The following is a 19,393-nucleotide window of genomic DNA, read 5'->3' as shown; positions in this document are numbered from 1 at the left end:
TCCTATAGCATGCTTCCCCCTCCTTCCGACATATGAAATCTTGTTCTTGTACCTAAGTTGTTTTAATTTGTATTTCTCTAATCAATAGTGATTTAGAGCATTTTTTCATATAACCATAAGTGGCTTTAATTTCATCATCTGAAAATTGTCTGTTTATTATTATTTATTTATCAATTAAGGATTGAGTTACATTGGGAGAGAAAACTGGAAACAAAAGGGAAAAATCACAAGAGAGGGGAAAAAAAAACAAAAAGAAGTGTACATAATATGTGTTAGTTTACGTTCAATCTCCATAGTTCTTTTTCTGGATGTACATAGCATTTTCTTCCAAAGTTTATTGGGATGAATTAGTTCATTTCTCTAATTAAGATGGCGTCTGTCATCCATTAATTCTTTTTTTTTTTTTTTTTAATTATAGCTTTTTATTGACAGAACATCTGCATGGGTAATTTTTACAACATTCTCCCTTGCATTCACTTCTGTTCCAACTTTTCCTCTCCCTCCCTCCACCCCCTCCCCTAGATGGCAGGCTGTCCCATACATGTTAAGCATGTTAAAGTATATCCTAGATACAATCTATGTGTGCAGAACCGAACAGTTCTCTTATTGCACAAGAAAAATCAGATTCAGAAGGTAAAAATAACTTGGGAAGAAAAACAAAAATGCAAACAGTCTACATTCATTTCCCAGTGTTCTTTCTTTGGGTGTAGCTGCTTCTGTCCATCCTTGATCAATTGGAACTTAATTAGAGCTTCTCTTTGCTGAAAAAATCCTCTTCCATCAGACTTGATCATCGTATAGTCCTGTTGTTGCCATGTACAGTGATCTCCTGATTCTGCTCACTTCCCTCAGCATCAGTTCCTGTCAGTCTCTCCAATCCTCTCTGAAATCATCCTGTTGGTCATTTCTTACAGAACAATAATATTCCATAACATTCATATACCACAATTTATTCAGCCATTCTCCAACTGATGGGCATCCACTCATTTTCCAGTTTCTGGCCACTACAAACGGGGCTGCCACAGACATTTTCATCCATTAATTCTTAAACTCTTAACCTCTGACTTGTCATTCTAAAATATTTTAGCTACACTTCACAAAGGATACTGCATTTGGTGGATACTAGCCATTTTATTTTACTTCTAGACGTGCCTGGGGACCAACGTTCTTATCATGGAAAGGAGGCCATGGATTCACGGCCCAGTCGTGGAAGAGGAGACAAAACCCGCTTCCACACGGTGAATGTGGCCCAGCCCGTGCGCTTTAGCAGTAAGTTGTAGACTTGTGATGGTCTTTGTTTCTGAGATGGGAATGTCCGTGAACACCTTCCAGCTAGATCAGACGTCCATTGGCTAGACATTAAAATCCTGATTTTATCCTAGGTTATCAGAGCCCTGTAGGCAGGATTGTGCCAAATTCTAAGAACATTCTGGTGGAAGTTGTGGTTGGTTTATTTTTTTTTAAGTCTAATTAACAATGTGAAGAGACAGCCTAACATGGGAGGTGGAGCACAGGCTTTGGAGTCGGGGAGGACTTGTCTCCCCTCTGGTCTCTCCTGACATGTGGCTCCTGGAAAGTCACATCACTTACTGTCAGGCCTCCAGGCGGCTCCTTAATTATTATGAATATGCCCAACATCAATCAGTGCAAACATTGCCCTGCACAGAGCAGTCCCTGTGAAGCCAGGAATCCTGGGCCACGCTCCGGAGACTGTGAATTACAGGACATTTGCTGACCTCTACTGGTAAGCGACAGTTTCTTCACCAAAAGCTCCCTCTACCAGGGAAGGGGTGGGTCCTGTAGAAAAAGAAATGGTCACTGAGTCAGCCAGTCTAGCTCCTTTAAGAATAGCCCCACCCAGACCAAGCTCATGGCCTGCCTTGACAGGCTCCTAGACATCGGAAAAGATGGAAGGCGTAGTTGCTCTGCCTGGCAAAGCATTTGACAAGTCTCCTCTTCCCCTTGTGGATGAGAGGAGATTCAGGCTCGTTGGATTCAGGACGAGCTGAACCATTTATTCAAAAAGGAAGCATTGGGACTTGGTCCTTACCTCTGGGAGAAATCTTTGTGATTCCCAAGAGCAGTGGGGCAGCCAGAGGGCTGATCAAGAAGGGAGCGGTAGGTAGGGTCAGGGTTTTGGTATCCAGAGGATGAGCCTGGGGGTGCTTAGAACCTGGACTTGGCCATTTCTGCTTGGATGAGCTTTTGGAGCCTTGATCTTGTTTGTGGGCAGATGACGATGACCTGAACTGTGTGCTCCGGGTTTGTTGTAAGAGACTTTGCAAACCTTTGGGGAGAACCAGAAACAGTGGGTCACGAGGAAGGTTTGGGAGTGTGTGAGTGTGAGTGTGAGTGTGTGTGTGTGGGTGTGGGTGTGTGAGAGTGGGTATGTGTGAACACATGCATGTCTGTGAGTGCTTCTCTGTGTACATGAGACTGAGGTTGGGTTTCACCCTCAGGGAAATGGAGCAAAGGCTTCCTGGGCTGGGAAAATGTGTCTTCTTTTCCTTCATGTTCCGGTCCTAATTGGGGGGGGACATTTCCCTTCTGTCCTTCATGTTTCCTAGGAAAGTGCCTGACGGGATGGCATCATTACGAGGGCACGGCCAGCTGCTACAAGGTCTATCTGAACGGGGAGAACTATTGGGACGCCGTGCAGACCTGCCAGAGGGTAAATGGTTCCTTAGTCGCCTTCACGACTGACGAGGAGCTCCGCTTCGTCCTGGCCCAGGAGTGGGATCTACAGGAGAGGACCTTTGGGTGGAAGGACCAGCGCAAGTGAGTCACGGGCTGGCAAGAAAGGAGTGACCAAAGAGAGACCCAGCCCAGACGTGGTGGGAGGCGTGGGCAAGGGGCCTTCCGTGCTGTTGTCATGGCTGCTCTTGCACCACTGGTGGTGGTGGTGGGGCTGCTTCCTGGGCTCACGGACCTCCAGGGCCAGGCCACCTGCCCAAGGCTGCCTGCCCTGCCTTCTTTGGGGAAGCTCTAGGAGCTGGGAAGTGCTTCTTCCTCTGCCCCCCCCTTCCTATCCCCCTAGCTGTTGTGTCCGGGTCGGTCCTTTGAGGTCACTCATGCGTGCTTCCTGCTCCTGCTAGGCCAGCCTTCTGGGCTTGGGATGGGGATCAGCCCCCTCTAAAGTGAGTGTTCTCCAGTTAAGATGCCTTCACCAAGAGGGAAGTGCTCTCATTGGCTGGGAAGTTTAGCAGGGGTGGGGGGTGAAGGGCGGCCCTAGAAGCTGAGGGAGCTGAAGGAACTCGGATTGGGGCCTGTGTCAACATGCTCTATTTCCCCATGTGACTGTGCCTAAAACCTTTCTGGGCCTTAAAATAAGGGCATGCTTCAGGCTTCTGCCTCTGAGGTTCTAGACTACTCGGAGGGCCCTTTCAGCAGGGCTCTAGATCCCTCCAGCGTGACCAGCACTTGGCTAGTGGTAGGCAGCAGGCCCCAGGGTTTTTAAAATTAGAACTATTTCCATCGGATTGATTCCCTTTGTACTCCTCCGGATTTGATCTTTTGTTCTTCATCTTGCTAGTTTGAGGAAGTCGGGTGGGGGTGGTCCGTGATCTTCCCCAGCGGAGGGCCACCAACGTACCCCGATGTTCTTCGGCCCTGGAGCTGCTCCTCAGGTTGCCGCCCACGGCTTCAGGGCCTCTGGACTAGGCCTCGGTTGTAAGATGCTGAGGACGTAATTTTCTTCAGGGATGTGGGAGATGGAAAAAGAGGCCCGCCAGGCTGGCCCTTCTTTATGTGATTTGCTCTCCGGCCCGTATGGCGGGGAGTGACTGACGGCTTGGGATTTGTCCCCACGGGTGAGAGACCGTCCACTTCAAGTTTGGATTCCAATTGTGGTCTTGAGCTCTGACACTGGAAAGCACAACTTTGGGCTCCAAGCTCACGGCTGCTTTTTTTTCAAAGATGTAATCAGGCTATGGGGGAATGTGCATTTGCGTTTTATAAATGGGCTCCTGGTACACTGGACTTGACAGCCCAGGTAGGTTAAGTTAGAAATAGGAGCCCTGTCTCTTGACTCAGGGGGTCTCCTGGGATCCCAGGCTTGAGCTGTTAAAACTTGTGCTCCACAGTGGTAGGTGGGGATTCCTTCCCAGTGTTAGTGGAGGGGTGTTTTCCGTCCAGATCTTCAGAAAAAGCAGAGGCCGCGCCCAAGCTCAGGAAATAAGGAGGTGCCCGAGGCACTTATAAGTCGAGGCCCCCAGAGTAAAGCTAGCCATCTAACGGAGTTACCCCACCCTCGGTATGAGGCGTGGACAAGCCCCAAGAGGCTTCTTTCTCCTGTTGAAATCCCCCTGATTTGCTTTTCTGTCTCCACAGGTTCTGGGTTGGCTATCAGTACGTCATCACTGGTCGGAACCGTTCTCTGGAAGGCCGCTGGGAGGTGGCTCACAAAGGTAAGTGCCCTGCACACGTGTGATGGGATGCAACATTGGCTACTGGTTCACATCCCGTCTCCGAACCTGCCAAGCAGGGTCAGTCACTCCATCCTCCCTTGTCTCAGTTTCCTCATCTGTAAAATGAGGGGTTTGACTCCATGGCTGCTTTCCTGATAGAAGACTGTGATCATGTGATCATTTGGCACCCACCGTTGGCTTCTGAGCTTGGCCCTGAAGAGGCCCGCCCTTTAGAAGTGAAGGCAGCCTCAGCTCTATGGCTCCCGGTCCTCAGGCCCTTTCTGGCTCTCCGGGTGGGCTTCTGCCAGGAGTCTCACGTAGAGTGATGGATTACGGCCTTTTCGTCCCGGTGCAGAAGAGATGTGGCCCAGGCTTTCGGCTGCAGCTCTGGACCTGGCCTTGGTCGGCTTGCAAGAAGGCAGAGGGGGACCTGAAGCTGCCCAGGCAGATGTGTGCCGGGGGACTGCCTCCGGCCAGCCGCTGGTGTGGTTCTGAAATCCTGGGAGCCCCAGGTGGAGATAGAGGCCATGGCAGAATGTCTGGACCCTGGAGGGCAGCCGTGGCAGGCTTGCCAGCTTGCACCAGGGTTCTTCCAGATCTCGATGACAGCCCGGATCCTTCTCTCAACTCTGCCCCAGCTTCCCCACCCTGACTGCCCCCTGTGCAAGTAAGTGTAGGACTGACCAGGCTCTTTGGAAGGTGGCCCGCCTGACAGAACCGGCGCCTGGGCCTCACTGCCCGCATGAGAACCTCCATCTTGGACTTCGGAGCTCCATCTTAGGTACAGCCTGAGCCCGTTGTGAGGAGTCCTTTTGGAGAAGGAGAGAAGCAGGGGCTGGGACGGGGAGCGCATGGGCTGGCGTGGGGGTGGCTGCTAAGAGGAGGCAGTGCCCGAGGTGGGGGCAGCCAGCAAGGGCCGCGACGTGGTGCGTTTTCTCCATTCTTTGCCCATTGAGGTTCATGTACCTGCGGGCAGTGCTGCCTGAAGAAGCTTGGGTCGGAAGGAGAAGGGGTTAGTGAAAGTCCTAGGGGGCAGGGGTCTGTGAGATTTGGTGGCTGCTTGAGACAGCCTCTCCAAGGGCAGAATATTCCAGAGTGGATCCCAGGGAGCCGGATTAGCTTCCCAGATCCTCTCCTTCAGAAGGGCCCATCCATCTGTCAGTCAGTCGGCCAGCATTTATTAAGCATCTGTTGTGAACCCGGGCCTACAGCCGGACTGTAGGAGCAGTCCCTGCTCTCAAGAACCCCACGTCTTACTGGGGAGACAAGGATTCAGGATAAATGTAAAATGAACAGATGCAGAGAGAAACAAAGGGGGGTTTTCAGGAGGCAGAGACGAGAAGGGAGCACGTTCCGGGCTTGGGGACAGCTAAAGGCATGGAGGTGGGAGATGATTGTGTGTAAAACAGAGAGAAGGCCCTGGGCTGAAGGCCTGCTTTCTCATCTACGAGGTTGCTGCTCTGGCGGACGAGGCCGTCCCTGATGAGAGTCCAAGAGGAGGCCAGGCCGGAGGCTGTGGTGGCCTTGCCAGCAGAACGCGTCCCCCTTCCTGAGCATTCGGAGCCCGTCCCCCTGCTTATATTTGGCTTGGGAGGGTCGGCTGCAGCCCTTCACTCTCCCCCACAAGGTCACGTTTGAGATTCCTCCATGGCCGTGGTGGCAGCGAGAGCTCTGGGCAGTAACCCTCCGCCCCGAGGATACTGTTACACAAGGGCCGGGCCCTCCCCTGGGGGGGCCTCAGTGTGCGGAGCTGCTCTGTCCAGATGGGCTGTGGATGCTCGCTTCTGCTTTGGAGCAGCTGCGAGGGGCCCTTGGCCATCCCAAGGCACCTCGGGGAGATCTGGGATTGGCTGAGTCACACACAGCGAGAGCCACGTGGGTCGGGGTGTGGCAGCTCCCAAGGGATGTGTGGTGGGAGGGGCGGCTCCGGTGAATCTGGGGGTGTGCGCTGAAGGGCACGGCTGATGGGAGCCCCTTTGGTGGCTTCCGGCTACTCAAACCCAGCTTCTTACCGCGCGCCCTCTCCCCCAGCTGCCAGTCATGAGACACCACGACCTGAGAAATGCCCACAGGGCCGGAGAGACGTGGGGGGCTGCACATAAGCCGCCTGTTCCATTTTACACTCAGGGTCCGGGCCTGGAGTGACATCAGTCACCTGATGGAGGAAAGGTGTCAGGGCGACGGGAGAGGGAGAAGCTTGTGGGAACCCCAAGATAGTTAAAAATCCCAGGAGGAGCTGCCTTGGGAAGTCAGCCTGTGCTGTGCAGAGACAGGAGAATTTGCCTCTTCTCACCTCTGACCCTGCCCCACTCTTGTGTAGCCCTCCCCCCACTATTGCAGCAGCTGGTGGTGGGGGAGTTTGGGGGAGGGGGAGTCTCTTTCCACCCAATCACTAGAGCAGTTTTCCTGAAGCACAGGTGCGATTGTGTCACCTCCTCCTCAGGCCAGGCCAGTGGCTCCCTGTGGCCTCCGGGAGCAAACATAAACCCTCCGCTCGGCCTCCAAAGCCCCCCAGAATCTGCCCCCTCCTCCCTTTCCAGCCTCCTCACACCTCACTGCCCACCCTGTGCCCCCGGCCTCCGGCTGGCCCGCCAACAAGACCCTCCATCTTTGGCTCCGGGCTCTCTTTGCCCGTCCCCCAGGCCTGGAAGGCTCCGCACCTCCTTCTCCTGCCCTGAAGCTACTGTGAGCCCCCAGGTCAGGGCAGGGCGTTATCTCCCTCCGCTGCTTCTCCCCGTCCCCTGTCCTGGAAGAGGTCAGAGTCTCACACTTGTCATGCTTCTGTGTCCAGGCTGGGTGTGGAACCCGGGCCCGCTCCTGGCTTTGGGAGCGCCCCCTGGCCCTGTCACCCGTTGCTGCAGGGATAGTTTCAGGCTCGCCCGTCAGCCGCCAGCTGGGTGACTCTGGGCTCCCCCTCCCTGACTTGCTTGCACGGCTGTGCCCCTAGAGTTCCTGGCGCCGCCTCGTCCCTTGGGCGTAGATGTTCTGGCCCGGGATGGGGGCAGAGTCCCTCTGTCCTCCTGCTGATCCTCTGGTGCTTCTGGGCTTCCTCCTCTAGGGCCCTCCGAGGTCTTTTTGCCTCCAGACCCCATTTTTGCCTCCGCCGTGCCCGAGAACGACAACGTGCTCTGCGCCCAGCTCCAGTGCTTCCACTTCCCCACCCTGCGGCACCACGACTTGCACAGCTGGTATGCGGAGAACTGCTACGAAAAGTCTTCCTTCCTTTGCAAAAGAAGTAAGTGGCAGCCCTCCCTGCCCCTGCCCGGGACCCCCTATACCCAGCGTCCCTCTGTCAGAGCCCCCTCCCGACTGGGAGAGAGAGGGTTAGCCCCAAAGTTAGGACAAGCTGGGGTCAGGACCTCTCCGACCCTTCCTGGCCATGGCCCTGTCCAAGGCACCTGGAGGCTCCGGGCGGTGTCCGCAGCTTCCTTGTCCAGGTGTTGGGAAGGTCTAGACCAAAAGGGCCCAGTTGTGGCCAGGGCTCCGGCCAGGGGGCGGTTGGCCGTTGGCTTTGTGGTGGGGAGGTGGGCCCTCTCTGGGGGTCCCATGGGGGGCTGATAGACACACACAGGCCCGGGAGTTCCCAGCCATTCTCCGCCATAATAAGTCCCATCACATCTTGCTTTAAGCTTGCTGGGCCCTCTCTTGACCCCAGCCCATTGTGGGGGAGGGGCAGAAAAATCACAGCCCTTCTTGTTCAGACAAGGAAGCTGAAGGTCGGGGAGCAGCAGGGCCTGGCCTGGCTCCTGGCCTGAGCTGGGGGTCAGCCTCCCCCTGTTGTCTTCCCCCAGCCTTAGAAGGCCGAGCTCTGCTCAGGTGCCCGTGCTCACTCTCGGGGCCTTGAGCCCCCTCTGTCATTAATGGCACGTGCCAAATAGAAAAAGAGGGGGGGAGCTTCCGGGCCCTGGGGACGCCCCCCTGTGCCATCGTCCCTAGCCTGAGACCTGGCAGCGTGCTGTGCGAGGCGTGTGGGTCCGAGAGGGCACGGATGGTACAGGCCTGTGCGGCCCTGATCCTGAGCAGCCCACACGGCCACCTGCTCCCTGGCATCTCAGTGCCCGCCCGGGAGCTGGGAGCAGTCCCTTGGCTTGGCCCCTCCAGCCCCAAGCACAGGAGCGGGCACGCAGTGGGTGCCTCATAAATGTTAACCCATCGGCTGACTGCGCCTTAAGCATTCCGGCCCCAGTTTGCTCAGGTAAAGCCCCATCCTGTCTTAGTGCCCGCGGAGGCTGGACCCACTTGTCAGATGGGGGTGCTGGAGACCCAGGCCGTGAGGTTTTCTGGGGGCCAGGCTGGGGCCTGAGCCCCCAGGCCAAGGGAAGTAACTGAACGTCCAAAAGGTGGAGTGGAGTCAGTTGTAGGCCTGGAGTCCATGGTCCTAGGACCATGTTTCTCCCCCCCCCCCCATCTTCCGGTGCCCGCTGGGCCGTCTCACTGCGGTGTGTCTGCCACAGGCCAAACATGTGTGGACATCAAGGACAACGTGGTGGGGGAAGGCTACCACTTCACGCCCAAGGGCAACGACCCCTGCCTGAGCTGCACCTGCCACAATGGCGAGCCGGAGATGTGCGTGGCCGCGCTGTGCGAGGGGCCCCAGGGCTGCCAGCAGTACGACAAGGACCCCAAGGAGTGCTGCAAGTTCATGTGCTTGGATCCAGGTGGGGGCCTGCGGCACAATTGCGGGGAGAGAAGGGGAGGACATAGTGAAATGGAGGGTAGGTGGTGGGGAGGGAGAGACAGACAGACAGAGACAGAGACAGAGAGATAGAGACAGAGACAGAAAGGGGAGGGAGGAAGGAGGAGAGCAGAGAGTCTCCAGTCTCCTTTTTGTTCCGAGCCCTTTTCCCGCTCTTGCTTGTGACCTCTGCCTGTGGGAGCCTGAGGGCCCTGGGCCACAATGCCCCCGCCCCCCCTTTCTTTTTCGATGAATTGACAGCCTTCCAGGGAGAGCCATTTAAAAACCATTATTATAGAGTAATTCAAACTCTTATATTTACTAAAAAGAAAATGTGTTTTCATCCCGTTTTCTGTGGAGAGAGTCTGCCTGCTATCCTGCCTGGCCCAGAGTCCTTTGTGTGGAACAGGCCCGTGCCAGCTCTCTTAGCCCTGGCTCTGGGTGGTTTCCTCATTCTGGAGCGTTTCTACACTGCTCAGCCACAGCAGCCCCTCACTCCCACTGGGCAGCCCCTCACTCCCACTGGGCAGCCCCTCACTCCCACTGGGCAGCCCCTGACTCCCATTGGGCAGCTCCTGACTCCCTGGCCTGGGCTGGCCCTGGGCCCCGAGAGTCTCCACGCCTGGGCAGTTTGCCCTGAAGGCAGTCCTACTTCTGCTTGTCCCTAAGCCCAGGCAGGGAGGAGAATGCTGACCGGCTCTCTCCGTGGCGGGACCTCGGGAGGCTCGCTCCCTGTCCCATCCCCCAGTGTTTGCTGTTTTAGGTGCTTAGAAGCTTTGGGGGAACAGCCCGGGCTGGGTCAGATGTGTAGCTCCTCCTTCAGAGTCCCCAGAGGTCCCCACACCCCTGTGCGCTCACACACATGCAGGTGCTCTCCTCTCCACGTAGCTGGCACCAAGAAGCCCCTGGCACCGGGTCTCTCCTCACCTCACCTTGTGAAGCAAGGGCTCTTCTGTCCCCATTTTACAGATGAGGAGGCTGAGGTCTTGGTGTTGTTTCTGGCGTCCTACCTGAACTCGGCATACATTTCTAATTTGGTGCCACATCTTGTGGTTTCTGCCCTATGGGTGTCCCCCCCTTCCCATTTACTCTCACCCCAGCCACATATGGGTCCCCCCGCCCCACGTCTCTCCCCCCTCTCTTCCAGCCCTCATTTAGCTACCAAAGCCATTCTCTAACATGGGCTCACTCAGCTCCAGTGGCTTCCCCCTTACATCCCTCCCCCGGCCTGCTTCCACCTTCCATGGATCTGGGATCCCGTGGTCCCCTGGCTCACACCCCCACCTCTTCCTTTTCCTGACGCTCTCTGCCAGGCCCGGAACGCTCTCCCTCCTTACCTCTACCTCAGTTTCCCCGACTTCCCACCATTCCTGGCCCCTCCCCCTGCCGGCACCTTCCCTCCATTTGCAGGTACCCTGTAGTGGGATATCTCCCCCCTTAGACTGTAAGCTCCCTGAGGTCAGGAAAAAAGTTTTCCCTTCTTAACTTAACTTAACTTAGCAAATGCTCGTACTCCGAGTCGTAGGGACAGGAAACGTAGGGGAAAGTCTGCGTGGGACAGGTGGAGCTGGGAATCTTTGCAAGTAGCTTGTGCAGGGTCCTCTTGGCTGGCTGGTGGTTGTCCTTCTGGCTCCAAGAGGACCAAGCCCTAGGCCCTGGCCATTATTCCATCCATTTTTCCACTCCATCTCTAGGGAGAATTCCTTGTTTTGACAAGAATTCCTCAACTTTTCAAAATTTAAAAAAAAAAAAAACCTAGCAGCCAGGAGGTAAGAATTCTTTTGATTGACATTTTGGGGTTGTTCCCAACTTGGAAAAACATCAACATTTATATTTACACATATATAGGAGAACATCGTGTAAATCTTATTTTTAAAAAGAATCAATAAATCAGACTCATCAGTTTGGAAGCTTTTTTGGTTGGTCTCACCTAATTCTCTTGTGCTTTTAATGTTTATTCAGTTCTCAGATTTTTCTTTATCATTTCCACTCGTCCCATCTCTCATTTTTGTTTTACATCCTTAAAACTCTTACACATAAAAAAAAAATCTATACGTCACCTGTATCTGAAGAAATGTGCCTCGTTGTGCACCATTTGGGTGTCCCGGGCCCCTGTGGGCCAGAGAGTTTCAGGCTTTCAGAGTTGTTTTTCTTTACAGTGTTTTAGATGTTGTAGAGACCGTTTTCTGGTTCTGTTTACTTGCTATCACATCACTCACACTAGTGATTTCACTGATTTCACAACCAGAAAGTAAGCCAGTTTTTACTTCGCTTTCATGCTCTCTGGTGGTGGCTTTGGACTGGAAGTTAAGAGTTCTAGATCAACGCTAATTCTCTGTTGTTCATTTTGTTCCAAATAGATCATACCCGGTGTCTTTGAGTAGGATTTCTTCTGCACCCTTTTAATCTCAGCACTCTGAAATCAGCTACTTTGGAGGTGTTAGAAGGCGTGTATCAGGGAAGATTCTTGAAGCCCTTGATTTCCCAGCAGGCCATTGGTCAGACTTTGAAAAGATGATCTGTGGTTTGAGTTGCTTTCTGTGATCCTTAGGAAGGCGGCTTGTCACGTTCCGGTGGCTGACGCTTTTGCTAGCAGGGCTTGGTCAGCAGGTGGGGCTGTTGTAATCTGCATAATGCAGCTGATTCCATCTCTCCCACTTAGAATGAGGAGAGATACTTTGGTTTGATGGATGGCTCATAACCATGTAACGGAGGGATTTACCTCCTGGTCAAGCACAGGGTTGATGGTTCTTAAGTACGGTCCTAGAAGAGACACTAGGAAGAGTTTGCTGCAGGTGAAGGGGTCGCTGACTGTTGGAGAAAGAGTCGATGTTCCTTTGATGGCCCAGTATCCTTCAAGATGTGGAAAGGCTGATAGCTCTCTCTCTGGAGGAGAAACCCCACAGGTCCCTGGGGTGTGGCAGTTAATGCCCGATTACTATTTGGTTAAGAGTGCAGAGGTTTCCATAGAGGCTGCTTGGTCTTGGGGATTGACCCCTGACCTGGAGTGAGGAGGTCCTGAGTTCTGATCTCACATGCCACGCTCATCACGAGATCCCACACAGTTCCCTTGACCTCTGTCGTCCTTCAGGAGCCTTGCCAGGATGACCCACATGGTGGCGTTTCTGTTGGTGGAGACCATGGCCCACACTGACAAGAGCATAGTCTTCCCTTCATAGTCTTAGGGCTCATAAACTGCTTTCCTCAGAGCTGGGGAGATTACAAGGCACCTCTTCCCTTCTTTACAAAGGAGGAAGCCGGGATGTCTGGGTGAGTGATCTTCCCCAGCCAGCAAGGCTCTGAGCTGAGACCTGACCCCAGATCTTTTGACTCCCAAGTCCAGCTCCCTTTCTAGTCTGTGGGATTGCATCATGCAGGGTGTGTTGGGAGGCCACCAATGAGGGCAACATCCTGCACAAAGCACCTTACTCCTTTTCCGTCTGTGGTGGAAATGCAAAATAGGGAGAGAAATGGTTTCTAGTTTGCTCTTGTAACCCTTGGAATTTTGGGAGGAGAACAGACAGTAGCATCTTGGTCTCTTCTTCACCATGGCATCTCCTACCAAGACAAACTTTTCTGTAGGCTTGGCTGCCCTCGTTGGAAAATCAGACATCATCGTGATCTTCCTTTTTCCTTTTTTATTTGGTAATTTATGTTACATCACATTATACAAAACTCAGTTGTACTTACAGTTGAATCCTCAGGATGTCCACTTGTCCAGAACACTTACGCCAAATAGGGAAAACAAGACTAAATTGATAGTACACACAATCTTACATGGTTCTTGTAAAGGAGTATATCATCAGGTGCAGTATTGCCTAGTGTTTTTATCGTCATTTGAAATGGTGTTAATAATAGAGGAGAAATAAAAAGAATGATCAGGATCAACTATGTAGTTATGTACTTGAAATGCCAAACCTCTATTTATTTATTTTGGGGAGGGAGTTGGGGTTAAGTGATTTGTCCAGGGTCACACAATTAGTAAGTGTTCAGTGTCTGAAGCCGGATTTGACTCCAGGGCTGGTGCTCTCTTCACTGCACCATCTAGCTGCCCCGAAAAACTGAGATTTTTAAAAGAAATAGAATGTTACTTAGAAAAGTTTAAACCATCCAATTGAGAGAACAAGAAAAAGACCTTTTAAGTAGTCCACTCTCAGAAAATAAGGTTGAACAAACCCTAAAGGACTTTCTAGAGGGGAAAAGCCCAGGTACAGGCAGATTTACAGGTAGCAGATGTTTAAAGAGCAATTAAGATCCGTGTTACACAAGTTATTTTCAAACCTAACTCTCAAATTACGCATTTCAGTGATAATATTAAAAACTTTTAGGGTACTTGTTACAAAATAGAAAAGTCTATTAGTGGAACCGAGTAGATAAGAACAATCCGAAGCAATCAAACTCAATGAACCAGTATTTTATAAACCTGAGAATTTGAATTACTTAAGGAAGAACTCCTTATTTGATAAGAACTAGAAACCTGGAGAGCAGATTTGCAAAAATGTGGGGGAGCCCCATATCTTATACGGTGCATGTATCACCCCAGTTCATAAGCATTTATTAAGCTCGCATTGCCAGCCCCCTACCTTTCAGGAGCTTTCCACTCTAGGAGGCAGACAGCATAGAAACCACTATGGACATAAGAGATAGAGAGGAAGCAGAAGTTCATCCCAGAGGGAAGCCACATGAACATCCTCCTGCAGAAGGATAGATCTGAGCTCAATCTTTTTTTAAAAATTAATTTTTCTCAATTATGTGTAAAAACAACTTTTTAACATTCAATTTTTGAAATTTTGAGTTCTAGATTCCCTCCCTCTTTTCAGATTCCCACCCCCCTTTATTGGCAAGGAGTTTGTTATATAGTATACATGTGTACACATCCAAAACATTTTCACCTCTTTGTCAGTGATTCTCTTTGACAACAAAAGACAAACAACCATAACAATTTCTGTATTTCTCATGTTGCAAAAGAAAATAGACCAAAAAAATTCCAAATCCACCCCCCCCCCCTCAAAAAAAAATTATGCTTCATTTTGTATTAAGACCCCATCAGTTCTTTCCCTGGAGGTGCACAGATCCTTTTTCTTGTTCAGAAGAGCTTTTTTTCCTAACTGATCATTGTATAATATTGCTGTTACTGTGCACAGTGACTGTTCTGGTTCTGCTCATTTCATTTTGCACCAGTTCCTATAAGTCTTTGCAGATTTTTCTGAAATTGCCTGCTCATCATTTCTTATAGCACAGTGATATTTCTTCATAGTTATATACCAGTTTGTTTAGCCATTCCCCAGTTGATAGGCATCCCCTTAATTTCCAACACAGCAAAAAGAATTGTTATAAATATTTTTTGTACATATCATGTTTTTCATCTTTTTGGAATACAGAGTTAGTAGTGGTATTGCTGGGACCAAAGGATATTTATATGGTTTTACAGCCTTAATTCCAAATTATTCTCTAAAATGGTTGGATCAGTTCAAAACTCTACCTACAGTGTATTATTACCCCAGTTTTTCATATCTCCTCCAACAGTTATCATGTTCCTTTTCTGTCATATTAGTCAGTCTGATAGATGTTAGATGGTACCTCAGAGTTATTTTAGTGTATGTTTTTTTTCTAATCAATAGTGATTTAGAGGATTTTTTTCATATTACTACAATAGCTTTGATTTCTTCTTCTGAAAACTGCCTGTTCATATCTTTTGATCATTTACCCATTGGAGAATGATTCATAGTGTTACAAATTTGACTCAGTTCTCTATATATTTGAGAAACAAGGCCTTGATCAGAGAAATTTGCTGTAATTTTTTCTATTTATTGCTTTTCTTCTCATGTTAGTTGCATACATTTTGTCCAAACTTTAAAATTTAATCAAAATTATGTACTTCATGCAATGCTCTCTGTTTTTTTGTTGGTTTTAAATTCTTCTTTTATCCATAAAAATCACGTACCCATTTCGACCTTAATTTGGTATATGGTATGAGATGTTGGTCTATACTTAGTGCTTTCCGGTTTTCCCTGGAGTTTTTGTCAGATAGTGAGTTCTTGACCCAGAAACGTGCATCTTTAGATTTATCTATACCTAGTGATTTCCAGTTTTCCTGGAGTTTTTTGTCAGATAGAGAATTCTTGTTCCAGAAGCATGCAACTTCAGGTTTTTCAAGACTACTGTAGTCATTTACTACTGTACATTCTGTCCTTAATCTGTTTTCTAGCTTCTTAAACTGTGATTTATGGGATTTTTTTTTTTACTTGATAGTATTTTAGTTTTTCCAATTACATGTAAAGATATGTTTCAACATTCATTTCTACAAGATTTTGAGTTGCAAAATTTCCCCTCTCCCTCCCTTAGCTCCCTTAATATGGGAAACAATCTCATATAGGTCATATGTGTACAGTCATTTTAAACATATTTCCATAAAGGATCTTGTAACTTAAGGTGGGGGTTGTGATATTATGGTTTATTATCAGTAAATGTTTGATTTGTATACCTATTTTATATACCTGAGTTATGTAAAAATTTTTCTGGTAAATAGGGGTTGCAAATGGAAAAGGTTAAGAAACCTTAATCTATTCCATTGATCTATCACTGTTTCTTAGCCAGTTCCAGATTGTTTTGATGATTACTGTTTTGAAATACAGTTTCAGATCTGATATGGTTAGTCTACTTCCCTTCCCAAATTTTTTTTCATTAATTCCCTTGACATTCTTGACCTTTTGTTCTTTCAGATGAATTTTGTTATTTTTATTATTTTTAGTAGTTTGATTGGTATAGCACTGAATAATAAATTAAGTTAGCAGAATTGTCATTTTTATTATATTGGCTCTGCCTAACTATGAGCAATTAATATTTCTCCAGTTGTTTAGATCTGACTTTATTTGTGTTCCTATAATCCTTGGGTTTCTTTTGGCATGTAGACTCTCAGGTAAAATTATAATAACTCAAGTACAGTTAAAAAAAACTGTAGTTATTTTAAATATAATTTCTCTTTCTGTCTCTTCCTCCTGGGTTTTGTTGGTAGTATGTAGAAATGCTGAAGATTTATGTAGGTTTATTTTATATCCTGTGAGTTTGCTGAAGTTGTTAATTATTTTACCTAGTTTGTTAGTTGATTAGAAGCCGAGATCAAGGAGAAATGCAATTGCAGAGATACAGATGTCTCTGGGAGGTGAGTGATATTATGACCTAATGGGGAAACTGAGGCTGAGAGGAATGGATTGGCCTAGTGTCACTGAGAGAAATGCTTGAGGCGGGATTTGAACTGAAGTTCTCCTATCTTCCAGTGCTCTCTATTTCTTGCATCATCTGGCTGCCGTTCCAGAACATTCCCATGCAAAGACAAGGAGTCAGGAGATGGAATGTCATGCACAGAAAACAGTTCGTTGGTCCCTATACCTGAATGGGAAAATCATGCTATGGAGTAAGGAATGAAAGATAGGAAAGAGCTGGGTTCTGAAGGTCTTTGGAGCTAGCCAGAGCATTTCTGTTTGGTCTTGGAGGTAACGGGGGGGAGCCACTGTAGTTTCTTGAGTAGGGGTCAAAGTAGTGGTGCCATTGATAGATCTCAGCACTAGCTTGGATGGAGGAGGGTGTCATTGAGAAATAATGAGAGTCCAGGCTGAACCTAAGGTGTGAGCTGGGGACTAAGAGGTGGTGCCCTCAGCAGTAATAGGGAAGGTAGGAGCTGGGGCTGGTTTAGGGAGAATGGTAATGAATTCTGTTCAGACATATTGGGTTTAAGGTGTCTGCTGGACATCCAGTTTAAAATGTCTAGTAGGCAACTGGAGATGCAAAATTGGAAGTGGGGGAAGGGTTGGGACTGGACATGTGATTCTGAGCATCTGCAGAGGGATCATAATTGAATACAAGGCAAGTGATGAGGTCACCAAGGAGATAGTATAGAAGGAGAAGAGTGCTCAGGACAGGACCTTGAGAGATTCCTGTGCTTAAGAGTGTGATAAGAATGAAGAACTAGCAAAAAAAAAAAAAAAAAAAAAAACCACAAAACATAAATATAAAAAAGAAAAGAAACTATCAGCCAGGTTGACTGTGAACCAAGGGAGAGCAGTTTCACAGGAACCTGAAGGGGAAAGGCTAAGTATTCAGGGGCATTTAGGAAATCAACAGTCAAAGAAAGCTGTCTTAAGAAATTGTGTCTTTAGAAAGGTCAAGGAGAAGATTGAGAAAAGGTCCACATGAATGCATGACCTGAATACAAAAGGTTATGTCATTTACATAAAGATTAGACACCATGACATGAGATTCCTTTCATAGCTTTAACCAGGTTAGAGATGGTCTCAAAAGCTAAGTCAGCTTTTGCCTGGAGAAAATCAGTGTAGCTAAGATGAAATGGGAAGGTATCTCTTGTGATAAAAATCTTTCCACCAGATATCTCTTAGGAGAGCCTGGTAATTAGGAAATTTGCCCTTTTTCTTTTATTCTCCAAGATGACCATGACATGCAGTGATTTGGATTTGAATAAGGGAGGGCTATGCCGAGTCATAAGCCTAACTTCCTTCTTCAGAGCTTTCTGGGTCCAATGGTAAGATATAGTGGGAGACCTTGGCCTTTTTAAGCTAAACTCTTTAACAGGTCTCAATTTGACCGAGACAATCAATTGCTCATTCAGTGATTAGGCTAGGTAAGAAAGAAATGAAGCAAAGGATGGCCTTTCTTACCTAGCCAAAAATAAATAAATAAAAACAAACGAATAAATAAATAAATAAATAATGAATGAATGGTTAAAGAAATAAATGAAGGAATTTCCCAGAAGGAAAGCCCTCTGGGTTTCTGACTAAAACCACAACAGTTGCCATGATTTGTGTGACTCACAGTGAACCAATTCCACTAGATAGGGGTCAGTAGATGAGGGACTAATAGTTCTCAAAAAGTTGATTGCCTTATGAAAGGAGTCTCCAGAAATCCCTAGGAATAAGAGAAATGCAAATGAACCCAAAGCACAGGAGTCCCCATCCCCCCAACCCCACATACACTCTTAATAAATTGACCATATTAGAGGAGATTCTTAACTATACTTTTTGTGATTTAGAAGAATTGAAAACAAATTAGATGCCTGTCCCTTGGGGAATAACCAAACAACTTTGTGAATAGAATGGAATATTACTTGAGCATAAAATCTAATGTGGAGACTTCAGAGATACATAGAAAGATTTCTGGAACTATTACAGAATCATCCATACCGAACCAGAAGAATTGTAAACACAAGGATTTGACAATGGAAAGAAGGAAAAAAATGAAACTGAAGTTGGGCAATTTTAATAACCAAGCCTAACCCACCTAAAAGGTGAGAAAATGAAGAAGTGAGGTGTTCTGTTTGGTTCGCTTAGCATTATTTCTTACAGGCCTTGCCTTTGCTTTAAATTCATCCATTAGTCACTCCTTGTGCTATAATAAGCATTCCATTTCATTTACATACCTAGCTTGTCCAGCTGTTTCTAGTCACTAAGCATAGTTTGTTTCCAATTTGATATTTAATTCTTTTGGTTTCTTAATTTTTTTTAACTTTTCCCTTCTTCTTCATGGTGGGATATACTTTGTATCCTATTCTTTTGCTGATATGATTTTTTAAAATTTGATTCTTAGCTGATTCTCTGGGGTTTTCTAAGTAAAGCATCATATCATCTGCTGATAAAGGTAGTTTAACCATCTTTTCCCAACGTTTATTTAATTTTGTTTTCTCATTTTAGTGTATTTCTACTACTGTGTCAAATAGTAAAGGTGACAGCATTCTTACTTCATTCTCGACCTTACTGTGTAAGCTTCCAATATTTCTTACAGATTGTGCAGACTTGTGGTTTAAGTTAAATGCTTTTCAAAAAAAAATCAGATAAAGCAAAGGTTCACTCATTCCTATTCTTGAAGTTAAAACAAATGAAAACTGTGTCTTATCATTAGTGTTTTCTGCAGCTATTGATATGTTATTTTTGTTCATCTTTTAAACCCCCTTTTAAACCCATTTTGTTTGATGATGTTGAGCTAGAAATTTTTCTGGTCATTCTATGTCTGGTGTAGAACTCAAAATTATCCAGAGTTGTTTCCTAGAGTTCAGTAAAATTCCTTCTTTCTGTATTCTAGAAACACTTTATGTCACAGAGTGAGGATTCATTGCACTTTCATGTTTGCTGTAATTCACTTGCAGGTTTGGTCATACCTGGAGATTTGTTTCCATGAGAATTCATTTATGGCTTGTTTATGGTTGGGGTATTCCTGTTTTGTAAAAATTTGTTTTAAGTTTTTAACATTATTAAATGGTATCATAGTTTCTGAGAAATATCTTTCTGTCCTTTTTATTTGTTGT

General features: G+C 47.7%; 1 protein-coding gene across 2 annotated transcripts in view; it reads left to right on the top strand.

The window, feature by feature from the left end:
• DGCR2 (DiGeorge syndrome critical region gene 2) overlaps positions 1 to 19,393 on the top strand; it is a 74,607-nt gene that overhangs the window by 37,617 nt on the left and 17,597 nt on the right. For both annotated transcript variants that reach the window (XM_031948959.1, XM_031948960.1), the window contains 5 exons: positions 1,147 to 1,269; positions 2,568 to 2,778; positions 4,330 to 4,406; positions 7,465 to 7,641; positions 8,861 to 9,064. In XM_031948959.1, the coding sequence (XP_031804819.1) occupies positions 1,147 to 1,269; positions 2,568 to 2,778; positions 4,330 to 4,406; positions 7,465 to 7,641; positions 8,861 to 9,064 (792 nt within the window). The remainder of the gene's footprint in view (positions 1 to 1,146; positions 1,270 to 2,567; positions 2,779 to 4,329; positions 4,407 to 7,464; positions 7,642 to 8,860; positions 9,065 to 19,393) is intronic.

This window comes from Sarcophilus harrisii, chromosome 1, assembly GCF_902635505.1.
Source record: "Sarcophilus harrisii chromosome 1, mSarHar1.11, whole genome shotgun sequence".
Classification (NCBI taxonomy): Eukaryota; Metazoa; Chordata; class Mammalia; order Dasyuromorphia; family Dasyuridae; genus Sarcophilus; species Sarcophilus harrisii.
This window is presented reverse-complemented; position numbering and strand designations above follow the sequence as displayed.